Source organism: Phaseolus vulgaris, chromosome 7, assembly GCF_051622355.1.
Source record: "Phaseolus vulgaris cultivar YP4 chromosome 7, ASM5162235v1, whole genome shotgun sequence".
Taxonomy (NCBI): Eukaryota; Viridiplantae; Streptophyta; class Magnoliopsida; order Fabales; family Fabaceae; genus Phaseolus; species Phaseolus vulgaris.
Genome location: NC_143504.1, coordinates 48,421,047 through 48,443,303, shown reverse-complemented (window position 1 = coordinate 48,443,303; position 22,257 = coordinate 48,421,047). Strand labels below are relative to the sequence as shown.

Genomic DNA, 22,257 nt, shown 5'->3' with positions numbered 1-22,257 from the left:
AAGTCATTTTTATGGGTTAACTTGGATCTTTCTCCCCATGGGTCAGGTAGTTGGTTCCCTAGGACGTGTGTAATGGTCACTAGGTTGTGTGTGATAGTCACCAGGTCTTGTGTGGTGACTTCCTGATATCATAGGGGTGTCTTTTGCAGTGTCATTGACTTATTCAACACCATTTATAACCACTTTATTACCACATTTTTATTATGTTATATTATTAATTCACGGTAGGGAAGCATGTAATATTCTCTATACATACAATATGATATCCACTGCATTTTAAATTTTATTATTTATTAAAACTGCACTATGAAATAGAGTAGGATTTAACCACGACAAATTAAAGTGAGATAGGATTCACAGCTTCAATATGAGATCTTCAAGTTGAACACTTATTGAACTATTTCAGATAACACTTGATATCTTTCCACATCAGCCCTTTGTCTAGTTCTTCTCATCTTTCTCTAAATTCCTCCTATCTATCATTGGAATTCACTTTCGGTAATATATTTGAATTCTATAGGCTTGCTTTCATGCCCAGATACACCATTGCTTCTATATATTAAAGGGGAAAATTTTGTTATAAGATCACTGTTATTTAGCTGTCTACAACGATCATACAAGTAGTTGCAGAAAGCAGAAAGCAGTTTTCTTAACTTTTTACAAACAAAAGTTAAGTTTGATTAAATTTGATAAACTCTACATATCAACTAAATAAAATCATCCTAAGCGATGTTTGAAGTAATTATTGTAAAGGGAAATAATATTACATATATAGTCATTTAAAAGATAATATTTTTTTAATGTATAAAGGTTTTAGTGAGAATATATAATGTTTGTAAGAGAGGAAGAGAAGAGTAGATTTGTAGTGTACAACATATATGAATGGTTAAAATTAAAATGATTACTTGGTAAAAAGTCATATAAATCTTTCATAATTGATCCAATATTGGTAATGGTTTCCTTTTCTCACCATCTAATAAAAGTCCTCTTATTTGAAATGAGAGAAAGATGAGAACGTTTTTTCAAAAGTAAACTAAAAAATGATACTTCGAAAATAACTTTTAAAATCATTAGTTTTTATTTTTTTTAATCTCAGTCAAAGATTAACTACTTCTTAAATTCATTACATTAAAACAATAAGGATAAAGACGAAGAGTAGCATTATTTTCATTTAATCTTAATATAATAATTTTGATAGATAAATTATTTTCAGTTAGATTAAAAAAAAATAAAGGATAAAAATGTGATTTTTTTAAATTACTCTTAAGATAAATTAGTCTTTAGTTTCTCTCTCTCACTCTTAAGATAAACAATAAATTAGTCTTAATTTGATATTATATTTCTAATAACTTATATCTAATTTTACGTAAATTAAATACTGATATATTACCATTATCATTATTCACTATAAAAAATTATTAAATTAAAAAAAAATAATCACTATATTCACTAAATTAGATATTATTTTAGATACTATAAAATTATTGGTATCTAAAGTGATTTCTATTATTAATAAAAATTTATAAAATAATTTCTAAATTGATATATAAATTAGTTACCAAGATTTTAACTACTAATATTTTAGATTCTAAATTAATCTCGAATTATATATTATTTAAAATAGAAGTAATGGTCCATTCCTACATAATACATAATAATCATTACAATAAAATCATTAAATAAAAACTAATTTTAGAGACCAAAATAATTAGTCACTATATTTTTTAAATTAGAGACCATTTTATAAATCAAAAGAATTATTGGCATTTAAATTAGTTTTTATTATTAATAAAAATATATGAAGTAGTTTTTAAAATATGCATTCCGGATTCAGAAATCCATAATTGAAAAAAATCATTCTGGATCCACCAATCCGTAATAGAAATTAGGCTTCCGGATTTAGCAATCCAGAAATCAATAATTTATGCAAACTTTGCTTCCGGAGCACCCCTCATCCGGAATGCAACATGATTCACTTCTGGATTGATGAATCCGTAGCACACTCCCAGATCCCGAAATTGTGGTGGTCAGTTTCAGAATTTACAAAATTGTGGGGTGCAGGAAGAAAACTGTAGGACTGCAGGAAGAAACTGCCACTCTTTAGTTGGTTATTTGATGTACGCAGTGAGTTTTTTATTGGGAGAGAAGTGGCATAGATGTTTTTTTTTCTAGAATATGTATTTTTTTTTTTGACAGATTAATGAATTTGTAAACCAATATTATGACCCAAATTTAGAAATTTGTTATTGATTTTTGTGTTGTTTTTTTCCCTGTTTTATGTGTTGTTTTTGTTGGCTGAGGTTATGTGCCATTTTTTTGGTTGGATGAACTTGTGTTTTCGGATGATAACCTTTTTTTTTAATGATTACTTGCAGATTGTTTAGTTCGCAATACAATTGCGGAACCTAAATTTTAAAAATCTCTAAACCCCATAACCACCCAACCCTCTTGAACATATCTCAGTTTTTATCTCCAAAAGTCAAACAACATTTCAAGACAAAGGTCACACCTCTATCCTTGCTCTGCATAGCTTAAAGCAATCTCTACCAGTGTTAATAATCAGCCAACAAAAACAAATGTAGCCATGAAAATCATCAACAGTGTCTTTTCAAATAAAAATGATAAGGTTAATTTTGGTATTTTCAAAATGTAGGGATATAGAAAGAAAATTGTAGGAGTGCAGGAAGAAACACTCTAAAAGTTAATTTTTTTATGGATTTTTGAAATTATCATTACTCAAAATCCACACACTGTTGGCAATTACTTTCTCCAACCCCCCTTTTTTAATATGCACGCCTCAATTAGGTGAAATGAATGAATTATCAAAATTATTTCTCCCTCCCTACACCCTCATGATTGTTGTCGTCACCATTGTCGTCACTTTTGCAGCATCACCGTTACAGAAGAAGAAGAAGAGAAGGAAAACGTTAGAAAAAAATTATCGTTTCAAAAACTTTTTTAGAACACATGAAATGTGTTTTGGAAAGATTGTTCTGAAAAACTCATTTCAGAAAATACATTCCAAAGATATTATGTACATTTTGGAAGTTTCTAGAAATCCTATTCCGAAAATTTTATTCCAGAATGTATTTCCTGTGTTCCAGAATTTTTATTCTAGAAATCTTGTTCCGAAAAAATTATTCCAATGTATTTCATGAATTCTAGAGAGTGTGTTCTGAAAAAATATTTCAGAACAGGTAATCTAAAAATCACTTTAAAAGAAAGGTAAAATAGTCTCTGTAAAAATTGTGGGGTGCAGGAAGCAATTGCCACTATGGTTACATCAATTAGTGTCACACTCCAAGTCCAAAAGGTTTGGGCCTTTAAGGAGGAATCCTTAATATGCAAATAGGAAAAAAATAGAGTTTATATACAAGCATGTTTTATTATTAAAAATGTTAAGGGACACATTCATAGATGGTGATAAGGACAAATTGATAGGAATGGTTATGTTTGAAAGTGCAATTATATAAGTTAAGTGCATACATGTTTTTGAGATTGTGAGAAACATGCATTATTGAGATTGCGGATAGAAAAGGAGAGTAATTTTTTTTTTCTTATATAATGTTCTTGTTTGGTTTGTTTCCTACATTTTCTCTTCAGCACTTGGGAAAAATTTCACTAATAAATCATTCTTCACAACATAAAATATTATATATTATATGGTGATTTTAGTTGTAGGAACCATTATAGTATTTTCGTTGACTATAATGGTGATGATCACACAAATGAAGGATATTGTTATTGCCTTTAAACGAGTAGTAAATGCTCTCTTATTCTATGATGAACAACATCACAAAATTTAGCAACAACTAGATGTTGAAGAAACTTTTAAATCCTTCTACCATATTTTGGATACTTTACTTGATCCTTAATTGACTCTCTTTGCAATCTCAACTTGGAGTATCATTTTCGGTATTAAGTTTTATTTGGATAATGAATTTGTAATCTTACAAGACAACACTTTTTTTTATTAACATCCATCACCTTAAACGTTTTAACCACTATTGTTATTGTTGAATTGTACATTTGTTGGAGATCCCACATCGACTAGAGATTAGAGTCTTTCATAGTATATAAGTGGGTGCAAACCTCACCTCATTAAGCTAGTTTTATGAGGTTGAGTTAGGCTTAAAGTCTACTTCTTAACAACACTTTATCTTGCATTAATTTAGAACATATTTATTTGCCATCTAATTCACCTTCAAACTTCGTTGCCATGTAAGTTTATTGTTAAAGATGTTTGCAATTTTGAGGGGTGTGATACCCTCATGCACTCAAGATCATTCCATTCCACTTTAAGAGAGTTGTTTCTTTTATGCACCTTAAGTCATATAGTTATTCCTTCTCTCAAAAGTGTTAGATTGAATTGACTTGTTTAAGTATTAGCCTACTTTTAACTCCCATTATTTTAATAATAGAAAGATAGTTCATGATGCTTTTGTACTAACAATTGGTTGAATACCATAATAGTGAATAATTCTTTGTTAATACCAATAGTGAATGAAGTATTGGATGAACCTAAGATGTTTAATTTTTTTCCAAGCTGGACTTACGTTTAGGGTATCACAGAACATTGGTCAAACCTAAAGATCATGTTAAAATTTGATGGGTTACCTTCCGATGAATTTTTTGTTATCATTTAATTTTTTTTTAAATTAAAATAAATTGTTTCTCATAATATATGAGAAGTTGAATAGTTTAGTACTTGTGGAGTAAATGTGAGCACTTTTTTAAGTCTACAAAAGTAACTCTTAGAGTTCATTTTGAGTAGTTTGAATTTCTTGTAATTGTGAAACATTTTCTTCTGATAAAATACTCTACCTTCTTTTATCTATCTAATATTATTTTGCATTTACTTTACACATGATTTATAATATCAATATCTTTAAAGTTAGACAAGACATACATGTTTAAAGTCACCATAAGAAATGGAAAGCATATAACAGTGGTAGACAAAGAAGTTATGTCTTTTGAGACTCCCTCAGGCATTTCAAATATTTGATTGAGTTTATCGAGTGAGGGAAAGATGTTAGAGAAAAAGTATTCTCTAGTTTTGAAAAAATGAAATTTAAAATATTTAATCCATTTGGAAGTGAGTGGATGATTGTTTAGATGAAAGATATTTTTTCCAATTGAAAGGAAGGAAAAAGAGGAACAAGCATTCACAAACAAGGTAGAAGACTCGTATTTGTGACACAGAAGACTTAGTCACTCGAATTTTTTCACTCTGAAAAATATGAGCTCAAAATTACAACAATTGAAAGTCATGAACTCAAAGATAAGTCATGATATGGAATCTACAAAGTAGAACACGAGCATCTCAACAAGAATTTGAAAGAAAATAAGGTTCTTCATGATTTGAAAAAAAAAATTCTTAAGACGTTGCAAAAGAATGTCATGAAAATTAGCTATAAAATATGTTGAATCTTGCTAAAGGTCCAAGAAGCAAAATGAAAAACTCAATGCTAAAATCATTCACCTTTAGCAAAAAAAATCAAAGGATAGGAAAAACAAAGTTAGATGGTTTGTAGGAGCACCAGTTCATGGAGTCTCACTTTGATAATTTTGTCACATTTGAATGAAACAAAAGTTTTAGTTCCACAAGCTTAAACATGTTTTTGAAGAATGTCATGAAGAAGAAGATGAGGATGATAATAAAGATAGTGAGGATGATGATAATAATGAAGATGGTCAGGGTATCGATGATGAAGATGATTAATATCATAATAATTATGATTTGAGTTTTAAAGAAACATATCTCAAGAAGGAGTGTTAAAACTTTTAACATATGATAGGTTACTTCTCATGAGTTTAGTATTAGTAAGTATAGAGTAAATGTGAGCACTTTCTCTATCTCTATAAAAGCAACTTTTAGAGTTCATTTTATATAGTCTGAATCGGTTGTGATTGTGAAGCATTAATTCTCTTATACTATACCTTACATTCTCATGTCTAAATTTATTCTGCATTTACTCTAATAATATTTTCATATTTTCCATTGTTAACACTTTAACAGATAATCATAAAACTATTTTCACTTTCATCACGGACATTATGAGAAGTACATCTTGCCCTTTAGGTTAACCAACGCCTCACTTACTTTTCAGTCCAACATGACTAATGTCTTTCGTTGATTTCTACATAAGTTTATGCTAATATTCTTGGATGACATTTTTTATCAATATCTCCAAGTAGAACCTCCATCTTGAACACTTAAGTAGTGTTATACAACAACACTTACTAATTGCTAAGCTTTTAAGTGTTTCATTTTACCAACACAAATTGGAATATTTAAGCCATAACATTTTATATCGAGGTATTGAAATCGACCATTCTAAGGTTTTAGTTTTTAATTGGAGCCTGTCCTACTAATGTTATATAGCTTCATGCGAAACTTTATCTAGTCTTTCATGTTTGACTACTGAAGTTGTGACTTTGTGATCCGCAAGATCAGCACATTCCTTGTTCTAGTTTCCCTCAAGTCCAACTACATTATACTTTTTTTTTCTTTTTTTGTTAATCCAGTCGACAGGCTCTATGTGCGTACATGGGAATCTCTATATGACATTAAAAGCAATTTAACTTGGCATTGCGGACAATGTTATTTTAACGGGGAAGGTAAGATATAGTTAAAAATATTAAGGATATGGCCTTAAAGGGACACGATGATGGACATAACTAATCGAAAAAACAATTGCATGCGTAAAATGCCTCCACGTTTTCAGGATTACGATAATCATATATTATTGTAAGTAGAAAGAGGATAGGTTGTAATAGATTTTCCTTCCCCTTGCGTAACATCCCTGCTTTGTTTCCCTGTTGTCAACACTTGTCTTTTGTACGCTAGAAATTTTATCCAATAAATCACTTCATTCAAATAACAAAATATTACTTGAATATTGTGTGGCTAGTTTGGTTTTAGGAACCATTACAACATCTCACAACAAACCTTGTTAGTTAACATCTTCAATAATTATGTTAAACGTCACATTTGACTGGCTTTCATGTTTCCTTACCTACCTCCACAGGTTGACTCCAAAGGGGTGTTGGAAGGGATAAAAAATGAAGAAAAAAAAACATGGCTCGGGAGAATAGTAAAGGACTATCAAAACGTCTTGAAATTTGATCTTATCAGAGAGGTTATAATGTACATCCAATGGAAACCAAATAAAAAAACTAGATATAAATCATATTGAAGAAGCCTTGTTAAAACATGCTTACAACAACAATGAAGATAATCTGTAATTGCTATACATCAAACATTTAAATTTAGGTAGCCCAAGGTTAGAAAGCAAATTACTGGTGATGAAGTCAACTGTTAATAAGTTCGAAGCAATAGCATAACGGTTGTTTGGTTGCTAAGCAGTACTAGCATTCTTCTTCGCTGCACGCACGCGACAAGCTGTCAAACCGGCAACCGCCATAGCAGCCCCAACTGTAAATTCAAGGTACGAAGTTATTTAAATGGTTTAGTACGTAAAATGGAAAAAATAGATGTTGTGGAAGTTTGTAGTGTATGCGTTAATATATCGAGTGTGGATAAAATAAACGCACCCAAGGCAAAAATAAGAGAGCGATGAAGCTGGTGGTGTTGCTTCTTTCTTCGTGAAATCTCAGTTTCTGGAATGCTCAAATGAGGGTGTTCTGCTGCATTAACAATTTTATTATACACATTACTCGAATCACCTAGTTTCATACTGACGTGAACAGGTGCCTTTATTCCCAATTCCTGGGTAACCTATATAAAAATATAAAAAAAAATACGCAACTTAGTTAGACATTACAGATAATCATCGTGTATGCAACTATATTGTAATCATGAGCTGAAAACGCGTTACCTTAAATGAATCTAGTACTGCCCTTGGTAATGGAGATAAATCATCCTTAGCAGCGACGACAAGGCAAGGGGTTCTATAACCAGTTAGTTCTCCATGTCTAACAACCTTCTCAAGCAAATCTCTGGATTTCTTCCAGGAATATTCATCTGAGCTGTAAAACAGGACGCATTTTAAATATTGATACGGGAACGAAATGCAGGAAATAGTTGTACTACAAATATGCAATGAAGATTGAGACAGTCATTCTGCTTCGACAGCATTAATGTCCATGTAATAGAACCACAAAAGCTGATATAGTGGATGTTTGCTTGATTATTTATGAGAAAACATTTTTTCTTAGAAGGATGAAAAAGAAGAATAAAATACAAATACTTCTCCAAAAATAAGCTAATTTAATACACCAGATTATCTTTTGCAGTGTAAGATGAATTTTGTTACAGAATATAACATCACCTTAATGGTATGTTTGGTTGAAGAGGGTGGAAATAGGGGATAAAAACGGGATTATTTGGTAGGATAGAGAAAAAATTGAGAGAATTAAAAAGTGAGTAGGTCTCACTAGTACTTGTATACTCTATTTGTCATCTGTTTTTTCTCATTCACTCTATCTCTCTTCTCTCTACAAGACTCTAAGGAATTACTGCATTACAAAATAATGCATGCAAAATGGGTTAGAAGATTATAGATAATTAACCAGCTCTTAGGGAAACACAACATGCAATCAACCACTTTAAGTGAATCATAAACATTTCTGAAAGATCTTGCATTACTTGTGTTTCCACGTGCAAAACAAAAGTCTTGCTAAAGTAAATCGATAATGCAAAACAAAAATCTAGCTAAAGTGAATCGATAATCCTGTAACAAATTATTACCACTTAAAATCATTTTGCACCCCACCTGTCATACACAAAAACAGCTACATCGCACGCAGCCAAACAATCCTGATTTGACAAAAATTCCGGTAATCCATCCTCAGGTATCTCACGCAATATGAGAATTTTCCGAGTTACCTGTATAGCTATCATAAGGTTATAAGTATACAGAATCCATCTTATACCCATTTAACTTCCACAACAACGTCTACCATGCTTCCTAATATGGTAATCAGCAATAGAGTATACTGAGACAAAACATGAGAGGAAGACAATTCTGTTTCACAAAATCATTAAAATGGCATAAAATAATATCATCCTCACCCCTTTTAGTTCAATGACATTTGTCGCATACTGCTCAACTGTTGTTGGAGTATAATTATTTGAGAAAGGCCTGTGAAAATGACACAATTAATTGTTGCTTTGGAGGGAGAAAACAATAAAAAGTATGAGTATATCAAATTTCACATGCTGATATGGATAAAAGAAAAGGAAACAACAAAGACAAGGAATTGATTATGAAGATTGGTGCAGAGGCCTGCCTTCCCAGTAAGGAGTACAGCAAAGCAGATTTCCCAGCATGTTTAGAACCAAAAACATAGCATTGGAACACATTTCTTTCTGTCATTTGCTTCTTGCGATCTAATGATCTTTTACGACTGACACGGAGTGCTGCTGCAGGATTACCCTTATATCCGATGTAAATCAAATTAGCCAAGCTAAGTTTTGGATCGAGTAATGTCATGAGGGCCCACTGCACCATATAATTTAAAAGATACATCAACAAAAATACCTCAATTTCCAACTAAATCTGAAGAATTGTAAATAAGATAATTCTTTTCAATTTGTCTGAAATACAAAATATAAATGAAGGAACCAAGTCACGTGGCTAGAGAAAACAACAACCCATCCCATCCAAAAGATGAAGCAAAGAGAATAAACATATATATCAAGAGAGAAAGTGAGGAGGGATTAGCAATCTCTGAAAAAGTTACTCTCATTCCCACCTTTAGTATTTTTTTAATCTAACTGTTACAGTGAGTAACTCATCTTTAACCATTAAAAAAATGAGAATGAGGAGTAACTATTTTAGTGTTACTCATAAAGTAACTTGATCCCTCCTTAGGTAATACACATATATAAGGGAGGTTTTATCCCCGCAACAAAGCAATAGTTTTTAAGTAACAGATGGAACTCAGGGATAGCCGTCCAGATTATCAAAAATCCAAAATTTTCAAACCCGAACAATAATAACAATAAGTAACTTCCTTTAATGTATCTTTCCAAGCAATTAAAAGAAGTAACAACCTCAAAAATTGCTATTCTGAATCTTCATAGCTAGTGATAGACATGTCAATAACGGGTTGGGTTTCAAGAGTGGGAAACATTACAATCCCACTCACTAATGCTAGACAAACAATTGCACCAACTCATTGGGAAAAGTGATGACTTCTAGGAAGAATCATTAGTTGCCATTAAAGATAGAGAGAGGACAAAGAAGAACATGTTATGGTTTGGATCCTAGGGCAATTGATCATCAAGAAAGAGTCCATTCAGAGACCATTAAGTTTAAAGGATTGCTGAATGATTATCCCATATTATGTTGGTGGATAGTAGAGCTCATCACAATTTTATATAGTTACATTACAGAGTTAGTGGTTTATTTGGGATTGAAGGTGATTGACACAAACTTACGGAGTATGTTTAGGAAATGGAAGTAGGTGCAAGGCAAGAGGAATTTGCCTAGCTATTGAAAAGTAAAGGTGGGAAGATATAATATAGTTGTGGATACATGTGTGTTGGATTGGAGTTAGGGGGAATGGACGCTACTTTTGTGTTGGGTGGGCAGTGACCTTGGGGAAAACTGCAACAAATTGGAAGAGGGAGACAATGAACTTTGAGAAGAATGGTCATTTGATTACATTAAGGGATATCAAGTCCAAGATAGAAATCATACTGCATCTTTGCGAGAAATATCATACAAAATGTGGCTATAGAAAATGAGGACAACATGATCAGCTAGTCCTCCTTTTGAGAGTAAGGAACTTGAGCAAATCTTAATCAACACCAATTAGCCTTTCAGAATCCAAAGGTGAACAATGATCACGCCATCACCTTGAAGCCAAATAGTAACCCAATGAGTGTTAGATTGTACAGTCATGCTTACCACCACAAGGATGAGATTGACAAACAATTGGAGGACTTGTTGGTTGAGGGTGCAATCAAGCATAGAACTAGTCCAATGATTTTTAGTTAAGAAGGACAAAACTTGGAGAATGTGTGTGAACTCTAGAGCGTTGAATAAGGTAACTATTCAGGACAAATAACCTATTCCAACCATAAATGTGTAGTTAGATGAGTTGAATGGGTCATGTTTTTTTTCTCTAAGATTTCTGTTGCATAATCAGGAGAATTATGTTATAATTAAGTGCAGATTCCATTTTATATTTATTAGGACAGATTTGGTAGTGATTTGATTTTATTTGATTTGTACAGCTTTAAACACTCATTATTTCTGGCTTTCATTGTCTATTATTTCTTTCTTTAATTAGGTTGTAAAACAGTCTATAAATAGAGACTGTAATCACATTTGTAAGATATCTCAGAAATATATTTCATCTATTTCTTTCCACTTGGTATCAGAGCCATTTAAAGCCTATCCTAGCGAGTATTTGTGTTGGGCCTATCGTGCCACCCGCTATCGGGCCGCTATCGGACCACCCATAATATATAGTCCCACGCACGAGTTGGCAGTCTCGGCGTGAGGGGGGTGTGTTGGAGATCCCACATCGACTAGAGATTAGAGCCTTTCATTGTATATAAGTGGGTGCAAACCTCATCCCATTGAGCCGGTTTTATGGGGTTGAGTTAGGCTTAAAGTCCACTTCGTAATATGGTATCAGAGCCATTTCGAGTCTATCCTAGCGACATATCCTAGCGAGTGTTTGTGTTGGGCCTATCGTGCCACCCGCTATCGGGCCGCTATCGGACCACCCATAATATATAGTCCCACGCACGAGTTGGCAGTCTCGGCGTGAGGGGGGTGTGTTGGAGATCCCACATCGACTAGAGATTAGAGCCTTTCATTGTATATAAGTGGGTGCAAACCTCATCCCATTGAGCCGGTTTTATGGGGTTGAGTTAGGCTTAAAGTCCACTTCGTAATATGGTATCAGAGCCATTTCGAGCCTATCCTAGCGACATATCCTAGCGAGTGTTTGTGTTGGGCCTATCGTGCCACCCGCTATCGGGCCGCTATCGGACCACCCATAATATATAGTCCCACGCACGAGTTGGCAGTCTCGGCGTGAGGGGGGTGTGTTGGAGATCCCACATCGACTAGAGATTAGAGCCTTTCATTGTATATAAGTGGGTGCAAACCTCATCCCATTGAGCCGGTTTTATGGGGTTGAGTTAGGCTTAAAGTCCACTTCGTAATAATTTCTTTTATTTGGGTTCCATCAAATAAGGATGAGGCAAGAAGATACACACAAAATTGCATTATGCACCCATAAGGGATACTATGAGTATCTTGTGATTCCTTTTGGAATCATAAATGCACCTTCAACCTTTCAATCTACCATGAATTCCATTTTCAAGCCATTATTGAGGAAGTATGTGTTGGTATTCTTTGATGATATATTGGTGTATAGCCCTACTTGGAGGCAGTCTCATCTCTTAGTAAATGGGTTTATGTCTAACTCAACACAAGCTTTTAAGTTGATGTTTGTACCCCACTTATATATTATAATTTAGCTTTATTCCTAGTTGATGTAAGATCTTCAACACACCCCCTCACACTAAGGAATGAATATTTTTAGCGTGAGATTAGATATTTGTAGATGGTCTAAAAGGAGTTCAATAATGGAGGCACACTAGCCCCAATAAACTTGACTATTATAAGCTCTGAATGACTTTAATATCATCTTAGTAAGTAGCTTTATGTCTAAGTCAACATCACAATACTAGCTTTTAAGCTGAGGTTTGTACCCGACTTATATATGATTTTATTGTTAGGAATCCAAGAGTGAGTCTAAGTCCCACATTCAGTAGAAATGAATAAGTTGAACAACATTTAAGGAAAAAAACTCACAAACGCATTACCTTAAGATTTTGGGTTGAAGGTGGTGTCAATTCCTTATGTGGTTTGGCTCAATTCTCATTGGTTTGATCCTCCCTGATGTATCATCTCAAAAGACCTAACGTCATCTTTTCCATTTAAATTAAATGGTCAAAGTTTTTGGTCCAACACTAGTTTGTTGTAAATAGAAAAAAAAAATATTCCTTCAAACAACCAAGATTATAATATATTCATATTGTTTCAACACAAGGAGTGGAAATGGACCCTTCAAAGGTTCAAGCTATTTGAGATTGGCTAGTCCCTTGAGATTTCAAGGGAGTAAGAGGGTTCCTAAGGCTCACTATGTACTACAAGAAGTTCATCAAGGATTGTGGGAAATTAGCTTGTCCCTCTAACTAAAAAATATTGGTTTCATTGGGGAAGGAGGCTCAAATTTCCTTTGATATCATCTCAAGGGTTGTTTAGTTTCCTTTGTTGTACTAGTTTTGTCTAATATCACCAAGGAGTTTGTGGTTGAATGTGATTCTTTTGGTTATGGGATAGGTACAGTACAGTCCTCATGTAGGACCAAAGACGGATAACATACTTTAGCAAGGCTCTTTCATCAAGAACAAATTTATCCATGAAAAGATTATTATGGCACTTGTTCTTGTTCTTCAACTTTAGAAGCACTACCTTATGGGAAAAAGTTTCAAGGTGTTTATCGATCATAGGAGCTTGAAGCATTTACTCCACCAAAGAATTATTATTTTTCCGCAACAAAGTTGGCCATGCAAGCTTTTGGGGTACTAATTTGATGTTGTGAATAAACACGGTCCTGAAAACAAAGCCGCAAATGACACACCAATAAGACATGCTATTGTTGAATTGGGAACCATATGTATGAGTCCGCTCTGGTTGGACTTTTCTAAGTAAAAGAAGGAAATACAAATAAATCTAGATTTGATTCAATTGCAAAATACTTTGCAAGCTGACCCAACAAGCAAACCCAGTTATAATTGGTAGCAAGGATTATTTTCTATGAAGGGAAGTTGTTATAATTATCAAAAAAAGTTCATCGTTGATCATGTATCATTACAATAGTTTCATTCCACCCTTTTGGGAAGGCACTTTAATCCCACAAAAACATACAAGAGGTTGGTTAGAAACTTTTACTAGAAGGGAATGAAGAAAAGTGTTATGGATTTTTTCATGGGTGTGATGTATGTTAATGACACAAATACCAAACATTGTCCCCAACTAAGTTGTTACCACCAATCCCAAAGCAAATTTGGGAAGAGATTTCAATGGACTTTATCATGGGCTTCCATAGTCACATGGGTATGAAGTTATAAAGGTAGTAGTTGATTAGTTATCTAAATATGCACATTTTACCACCCTTAAACCCTCATTTACTGTCAAGACTCATTGAAATTTTTTCCCAGAAAGTCATTTATGGATTTATCTATCACTATGCCTGTGACATGCTTTTCTTGAGCAAGTTTTGGAAGGAACTATTTTTCCCCTAAGGAATATTGTTGCACACGAGTACTTCCTACCATCCTCAAATGGATAGCCAAACAAAGATGGTTAACTGATGCCTTAAAACTTACCTACATTGTTTTTCTTCCAAAGAGCCAAAACAATGACATTTTTGGTTGTCATGGACCGAATTTTGGTATAATACATCATACCATACAACAACTAAAAAGCACCATTTTAAATTGTGTATGATAGGCCTCCACCAATTGTCATGCGGTTTTTTAATGGGGAAACCTTAGTTGAGTCAAAGTGTGTGTGTGTGTGTGTGTGTTTTAGTTGAGAGATACGAAGCTTTTTGTCAATTGCAACATCATCTACAAAGAGTTCAACAAAGTATGAAGAAACATGCAAATTCTCGTCACAGACAAGTGACATATGCCAATGGTGATTAAAATGTACATTAAACTGAGACCACATGAATATATACTATAGCAAAGTGGATCAATCCAAAATTGTCTCTATGCTACTTTGGTCCTTTCCATATTGTAGCCCATAACAAGGGAGGTAGCATATAAGCTACCATTTCCAGAAGTAGTCAAGGTTCATTTTGAGTTGAATGTATCCTAGCTCAAGAAATCTTATCAAGGTAAAGCAATAGAAATCACAATGCCCCCTGAGATGGAGGTTGAAGACACGAATCTAGTTACTCCAGAGGAAGTTCTAGCTTCTAGAGAAAGTAAGTGTAATGGCAAGTAGTCACATAAAGGCTCATCCTTTGGAAGACTAAACCAATTGAAGGAGCTACTTGGTAAGAACCAAAGGGTATCAAGGAGAAGTTTTGTACCTTTTACCTTCAGGACAAGGCAAGATTTATAGGAGGTGGAATTGATTGGAACCCAAACCCAATTTCAAAATCCCCTAAACCCCTTTAGGTGTATACATGTAGACATAAGATTAGTTAGGCCCATTATTACAAAACAGCTCATAGGTTAGGTCTGGGGAAAGTTAGTTAAAGAGAGAGAAATGTTGTTATGAGGGGGATACGCAAATACTAACTGAATTGTCAAGTCTAGATATTCTTCTTTGAGCTGGGAGCTACTGCTCTTTGTTATTTCTCTTTCTTCATTTAATCATACAGAAATATATATAATACTGATGACAATCGCTAGCAGATAACCTATGTCAAGTCTCAACTTCACCCCCACAATCTATTCACTATATTAGCAAGGAAAAAAACCTTTGTAGACCATTAGCATCAATGATGCTAAAGAATCAGGAATCACAAAAATCCTTTCAGACATCCAATCATGAAAGTTAAAGAATAAAGAAAAGTATAAAATAAGCACCTGAGACAGAAATCCATTTAGAGATATATAGCCCATATCAGTTTTCTCTGCAGCATCCTTATATGGAGCATTGTTCCATGGACTGAAATTGAGAAACAAGTGAAAATTTTAGATGCAGAACATAAGGTGGAGACACTTTTGTCAAAAACACATCACACTTGAACATGGATAAAAGGTTTAAAATTAATACTACTCCTATTCGTTTCAAGTAATCAATCTAAAAGGAGTAAGCATCACATTTTTCATGTTCAGATTTCTCAAATAAGTGAAACAATCCATTCCCCAAAGTACTGAGTTTTTTTTTTCAAGCCATTATAACTACACTAGTATAAAATGCTACAAGCATCCATACTCACAATCAAGGTTTTTCACAAGGTCAATGACTATGATTTTGACCACAATGTTAAGGTTTTTAGAGTTATTGCAACCGTAACTTCCGACAACAACAAGGGTCGAGACAAAACCACAATTTAAATTGCTCCTCACAATCAATATAAACAAGACACTAATAAGCCCATAGGGCTGATTCAAATGAAAGAAAATATATGCTAAATCAACCTCGCATAACTAGAGTCGATGAATTAGACAAAAAAAACTTACCAGCCCTAAGTTCTCATCATTGTTGGATGAGCATTACCAACCAACGAGAGAAGGATCTTAATAATATAACCTAAGAAAATAATTGAATCCAAACATCCATTATTATTAGCCTAGAACTATTTGCTTGATATTTAGCTCAACATATTTGACCCTTGCTTTTCTTTCAGCAAATTTAAGCCAGTTCCAATCTATCTCTCAAAGAAGTTATGATGCATGTTATGAAACAATATATTTACAAAACCCATTGTGGAGTTGCACAAAACCCCCAAAACAACACATAAAGTGCTAACATTAGCAAGTTCAAGAAGCAAGTCGTTTATATATTCAGCACAATATCTAATAAAAACCTAGGAGTGATTCTCAGCAAGCACAACTAGCATATTATTAAGGAAGTTCCTATTGCAAAATGTGTTAGGCACCCAAGAATGGAAGAGCAGAGATATGGTGGGGAAGAGGGCAAGATTCAATAGAGGCTAACGATAATAGTTGAATCTTTACGACAAAAGGAGATTTCTCCTTCCAAGAGTTCCCCTTTGATAACAAAGGTGCAACTTGGTTTCGCGATGTTAACCTTCAAAAAGGATCCCTCTCCTACCTCCTCCTACTTATGCATGACATCAGGTTGGGATGAGACAAACAACTCCACTCTGTTAGTTACTTCTTGGATACCTGCAGATATTTTTAACCTATGAATTTTTATAGATACTCATGGATATTTTTTTTTAAATTAAGATTATTAAAAGTAATTTTTTTAAATATAAACTCAAACAAAAATTTGATCTTAAAGTATAATTCAAATAAAATTGCATAATAAAATATCAGTACAAATAAATTTAGTCTTCTAAAAAAATAAATTCAAGTACGTTGCACCCGTTTAAAAAACATTAATCTCTTTAAAGACAACTTTAATTTCTAAGTTGAAGTAAAAAACACAAATCTATAAAATCAAATTTTAAACAATTCTTCAATTGTTAATGTTTCTCTCATCCATAACTTTATTTTTATCACTTGATTTTCAAAAAGTATACAAATAATAGGTATCCGCAGATTGGATAATATGATACATGTACCCATCTCATTAAAAAACGGGTAATTAAAATACCTATTCTTGTTACCCGTGAGTATCCATTAAAGGTACATGTTTAGTACCCATTATGGATTTTACCGGCAGATATCCGCGAGTACAAAATTTTGTGTCATCCTACTATTTAAGCTAAGCCCTTGAACTAAGTTTGTAAATTATTGCGTCCTCAAGGATCCTATCAATATGTTATTGAGTTTTGAACCTAGAAGTTATCTAAAGCACTCCTCTATCTACTAAAGCAATACGCCAAGTTGTTAGAGGTAGTCAATGAGTTGTGGACTACTGATGAGAAAACGGAAGGGGAAATGTTCTGACATTCAGTTTGTGAAAGGATATTAACGTCACACTCAAGAAAGATGAGAAGGTAAGTGATAAGTCACGGAATTGATCGCCATAAGTTACCCTAATAAGATCAAAATTTGGATTCTTATAACTTCGAACTCCAATTTAAATTTTCATAAACAGAAAATTTTATTTTCTTTAGAATTCATATATATCCTTTTATTACATTACAAATACATCTTTTTATAAGCTAAATTATGTACCCCTCTAGACAACCATAATAAGACTTGCTAAATTCCACGTTAATTCCTACTGAGTAGTTTTTAATGTCCACTAGCAATTAACTCCCACTAGTATTGCTTTTAGTTTCTACTATATGCATCATTATTTCCCACCATGAGAACATAAATGGTTCACCTTCATATGTGGGTTTTTTATCTTTCCATGTGACAATTCAACCACTTAATTAAAAGAGAATAACAAAAATTACAAAGAAAACTCAAAATTATATTCATCAAGGTAAGAAATTACAATTACAATAAACATAAAATTAGGATGATACTACTGGGAAAGGTCACCTTTCTGGTGCAGTATCAAATAGTTTATCAACTTCAGCAGGTCGTAGGGTTAGATCCTAGAAAAGTATCAGGTTTCCAAACCGAAAATTAGAAGAGTATATTGATGTTATTCATGGAAAGCCACATAAAGGGGGTGTTTAAAGCACATAGTAGTGGTCAAGATAATCCAAGAGTTATACATACTTTATCTGTATCTAACAATTGAAAGATTTCATTCAGAAACTCTACAGCTTCACCTGTCAGCTCCACACTCTGCATGATAATGTCTAAGAAAGTAAGTTCTTACATATCATTTGCAAGCTATATAGCAATCATAAAGAACACGTTCACAAAAATGTTTGTTGGGACTTAATGCCCTAAAACAAGAGGATGTGCAGTGATTGGTAAAAAGAGAAAACATGTCTCCTGATTCTGCGAAAATGATCATTTGACTGAAGAAGCATGCATCACTAAACTATACCATCAAATATTTGCATCCTTTTTCCAATTCAAAAATGAGAAAAGTGGAATAATATTATAATATGTCAAGTACTAGCTGTAAATTATTACATTCCAAACTTCCATACATTTATAGAAAAGGAAATATTTGGAGTCTGGAAAATGAATAACCACACAACATAAAAGAGCTAAATTTTAGAACAAAAATAAAATCTAGATTCTTTGTAATCATCGATCTAGTGATGTGAGTAGTTCACATCTGTCAGCTAACATTTCCTACTTGTTTGGTTTTGAGCAATCATCAATATTGATACAGAATTAGTAATTAATGGCTAATGTTACTAGAACAAGTACCACTCATAGATAACATTTTAGTTTTCCTCATATAACAATTACACAAATTTTCTGTTATGATCAATACAAGTGTAGAGATTATAACAATTGAATGGTTGACCCAATACTCTAACCTCTTCCAATTAACCCAAACAAGAAGATCGAAATGGAATTTCATAAACAGCCAAAACCAAGAGAAAAAAGAGTACAACCTGATCAGAAGCATGCGTAGATGGAACTGGAATGAAGTCATCCCGGAGTTTTAAATCATTATCATATCCAAATTTTCTTAGAACAGCCCACAATGTCTCTGTTCGTCCTTTCTTTAGAAACATGTTATGGACATAAATAAAGCCTGGAAAGGTAAGACCAATAGAGTTGACTCCGTCAGGTACTTTCTGCTGTACAATTGTTTTGACTTTTACTATTTCAGATGGCTGCAATGCTGTATTGAAGCATTTAACCTGTTGAAATATGAATTAGCAAAAGTAAAGGGGATAAAAACAAACTAAATATTCAAACTAAAAAGGGCAGGGAGGGTAATTTATCAAAACCTGAAACTTATTTAGTTCTTCATCATTGAGAGCTTCATCCATGTCATGATCGCATAGAATAAATATTCTTCTTAACGCCCTCACACATCGATCTGTTAAACCATGTCTTTTATAATCAAACAATGGATCAACTGGATGCAGTACTGCTTTTAGGGCAAAATAAAAAACTTCAGGGACCTAAAAATAATCAAATATAACGCACCTGAGTTTTACTAAATAGGGAGTTTAATATAATTCCAATATCATCAAGAAGGTATCCTTATATGCCTAAAGCCAGACCTTGCACTATCACATCAATGCACCAGTTTCTTAGGATTATTGTAATGAATCACACTCTAAGGAAAACAGGAATGAGTGATCTTTAAAAATCAAAAATATGATCCACTCATACATTTTGATGCTGTTTTCTAACCATATAACAGACTAACTATGTATACACTTATAATTTACAAGACTAACAATAGGTAAGCATGACCAAGACTTTAAAACATGGTTCTGCAACTGTGATTTCGCCCACAACAACAAAGTTTCGGAGGTGTACGCAACCACAGTTGTGCCCACATCAGCAGCATATGTCCAAATTTCCAACAATATCAAGAAACACATAAAACTACGACCACAATTTAAAACCTTGAGCACAACCAAGTAGCAATGATGCAGCAAAACAACATGCCTGATAAAGTGTAGCAGCAGAGCATTCAACACAAGTGACAATTTCAGTGAACTGTTGCATGATATTTGTGGTGAGACTCTCTAAGCTCACTAGATGATTTTCATTCCGCAGGTCAAGCTTGCAGCCAACAACAATCACAGGTGCCTTCACCTGCATAACAGTAAACAATAGAAGGCAAACATCAGCTTCACATTCACTTCACACTTTATCACTAAACAGAAAATTTGTCAGTAGCTAAAAGAAGCAAAACTAACCTGCAACTTCCGCAGTTCTGGGAGCCAGTAAGCACTCAAACGCTCAAAGCTCAACGGTTCATCGCAGGCATAGGTTAAGACCACAGCGTCAGCTCGCTTCAATTCTTCATTGCGCGCGTCTTGCTTTTCGAAGCTAAAACAATACAAATCACACGTCGCGACGAAAGTGTTAATTCAAACGAGATAACTCCTACATGAAGTTTAGGTTAAGAAAATTGAATGGCATTCCTTTCAGTTAAATCTAGGGCTTCCGATTAACCAATTATTTACAAAAGTATTATTACTGTCAGTTTTCTTTAGTTTTTCTTGAATTGAATGGTGATGGTGCGGAGAAGGAATGCGAGTGTGGCAGAGACCTGGAAGGTGTGTCAACGAGGGTGAGAGGAACGGAATCGGGGTACAGATTATGGGGCAAGCGAGTGGGAGGAAACACGGGCGGGACGGACTTGGGGAAAGATTCGGACGCAATTGCGGCTACGAGTGTAGATTTTCCGGTGCCACCGTCGCCTGCAACGGCGATTCTAACCACCCTGCGATCGTCGGCGCTGAAGGGGCCAACCATTGCAGGAAAGCACTGAATAGACGAGAAATGTTGGACAGGTTCGTATGGAAACGCGGCGCGGTGTGTTTTTAGACAACTGATCTAGGAGCTTGGAATCTATATATTCCTTGCCAGTTCCGACACAACGAATTTAAATTTGAGTAAATATGAAACATTGGCCAATAGATCCTTAAAAATATGTGTTTATTGTTGAACCAAAATAAATTTTTTATGCTGTTGATTAGGTCAAGTTAACCATTTCTATAACTCCGCTTAAATACAGAACAGAAAAAAAAAAACTAAGGACAAATTTACATAAAAAATAATAATTCAAAACCTATTAACAATTTTTAAGAATCATATTTACTATATACATTATATAAAATGAAATTAGTTTAATTATTTTTTTCTTTTTTTAAGAACTTTACTATATAGTTCTTAAAGCAATAAGACCATGGCCTAATAATTAATCCTCTTAGTTTGTTTATATATTAATATATTATGAAGGTTATCTATTTAGTAAAAAAATAATATGCCGATTTATACTATGAAAACTCGATGTAATCACGATGATACAAGTAAAATTAGTTTTTTTCCCAACTTTTAATTATAAATTACTTGTATAATTTTATTATTTTAAAGATTATTGAAGAGAAAACACAGTATTCTATGAACTAAATTTATCAATTTGGTCTTTATAAAATCATACTACCATGAGTAATATAATAAAAAGACGTAATTATAAAATTGGTTGGGGGTTAAAAATAAATGTTATTTCAAAATTTAAAATTATTTCAAATTTTATTTTTAGTTATATTTTTAATTATTAAAATTGACATTTATTATGTAGAATAATAATCCATAAAAGTTATACCATTTTACTAATTTTGTTCACACATGGATACAAAAGTTGTCTTAAGTGGGATAGGAAGTGGTTATAACATAATTCGGGTTTCAATTGATTTATATTGGAGGTATGAATAAGATGGGGATAAGGTAATGGAGACAATAATGATACACGTGGTATGAAATTTTATAGTGAAATGAAGGAAGTAAAGGCTCTTCCAAACCCTTTGCAAAGAGTCTTTATCATAGAGGAATGGGTGCTATTATTTTAGGGTATAATTCAATGATTAAAGAGATGGAGCTGCTTAAAAATAATTCTTTAAATAAATAAAATATGTAGATGATGAGTAGGAGATCAATCCATGTCCTACTATTGAAATGATTTGATTCAGTTTAAGGAATGGTGTGATAAGAAAAAAATCCATTAATGGTAAATGTTCTTATACATGGGTTGTCTTGAGATGATTAAGAAT

General features: G+C 33.3%; 1 protein-coding gene across 8 annotated transcripts; it reads right to left on the bottom strand.

Moving 5' to 3' along the window:
* Window positions 1-7,106: 7,106 nt before the first annotated feature.
* On the bottom strand, window positions 7,107-21,186 carry LOC137829709 (mitochondrial Rho GTPase 2). 8 transcript variants are annotated; one of them, XR_016523291.1, is made up of 14 exons: window positions 20,754-21,115; window positions 20,398-20,530; window positions 20,144-20,293; window positions 19,471-19,647; window positions 19,129-19,380; window positions 18,329-18,397; window positions 18,146-18,201; window positions 15,602-15,683; window positions 9,256-9,467; window positions 9,038-9,107; window positions 8,739-8,859; window positions 7,842-7,992; window positions 7,558-7,741; window positions 7,107-7,438 (listed from the first exon to the last, which is right to left on the bottom strand). XR_016523291.1 is itself a non-coding variant. In XM_068636591.2 (14 exons), the coding sequence occupies exons 1-14, from the start codon at window positions 20,957-20,959 to the stop codon at window positions 7,362-7,364; spliced, it is 1,932 nt and encodes a 643-aa protein (XP_068492692.1). In that variant the 5' UTR covers window positions 20,960-21,186; the 3' UTR covers window positions 7,107-7,361. The 8 variants fall into 8 exon arrangements, 6 of the variants coding, with proteins under 6 accessions (XP_068492692.1, XP_090161138.1, XP_090161139.1 ...); XM_068636591.2 differs by having other exon boundaries at window positions 8,739-8,851; window positions 20,754-21,186; XM_090305012.1 differs by having other exon boundaries at window positions 8,739-8,851; window positions 19,471-19,562.
* Between the last annotated feature and the right edge of the window lie 1,071 nt (window positions 21,187-22,257).

Bases quoted from the DNA above. Each gene is read 5' to 3' on its own strand.
- LOC137829709 (XM_068636591.2), bottom strand. From the start codon at position 20,959: ATGGTTGGCCCCTTCAGCGCCGACGATCGCAGGGTGGTTAGAATCGCC. The intron at 18,202-18,328 runs GTATGTATAACT...ATACTTTTCTAG, and splicing joins AATTGTTAGATACAGATAAA to GATCTAACCCTACGACCTGC. The intron at 7,439-7,557 runs GTGCGTTTATTT...TTGAATTTACAG, and splicing joins CTCTCTTATTTTTGCCTTGG to TTGGGGCTGCTATGGCGGTT.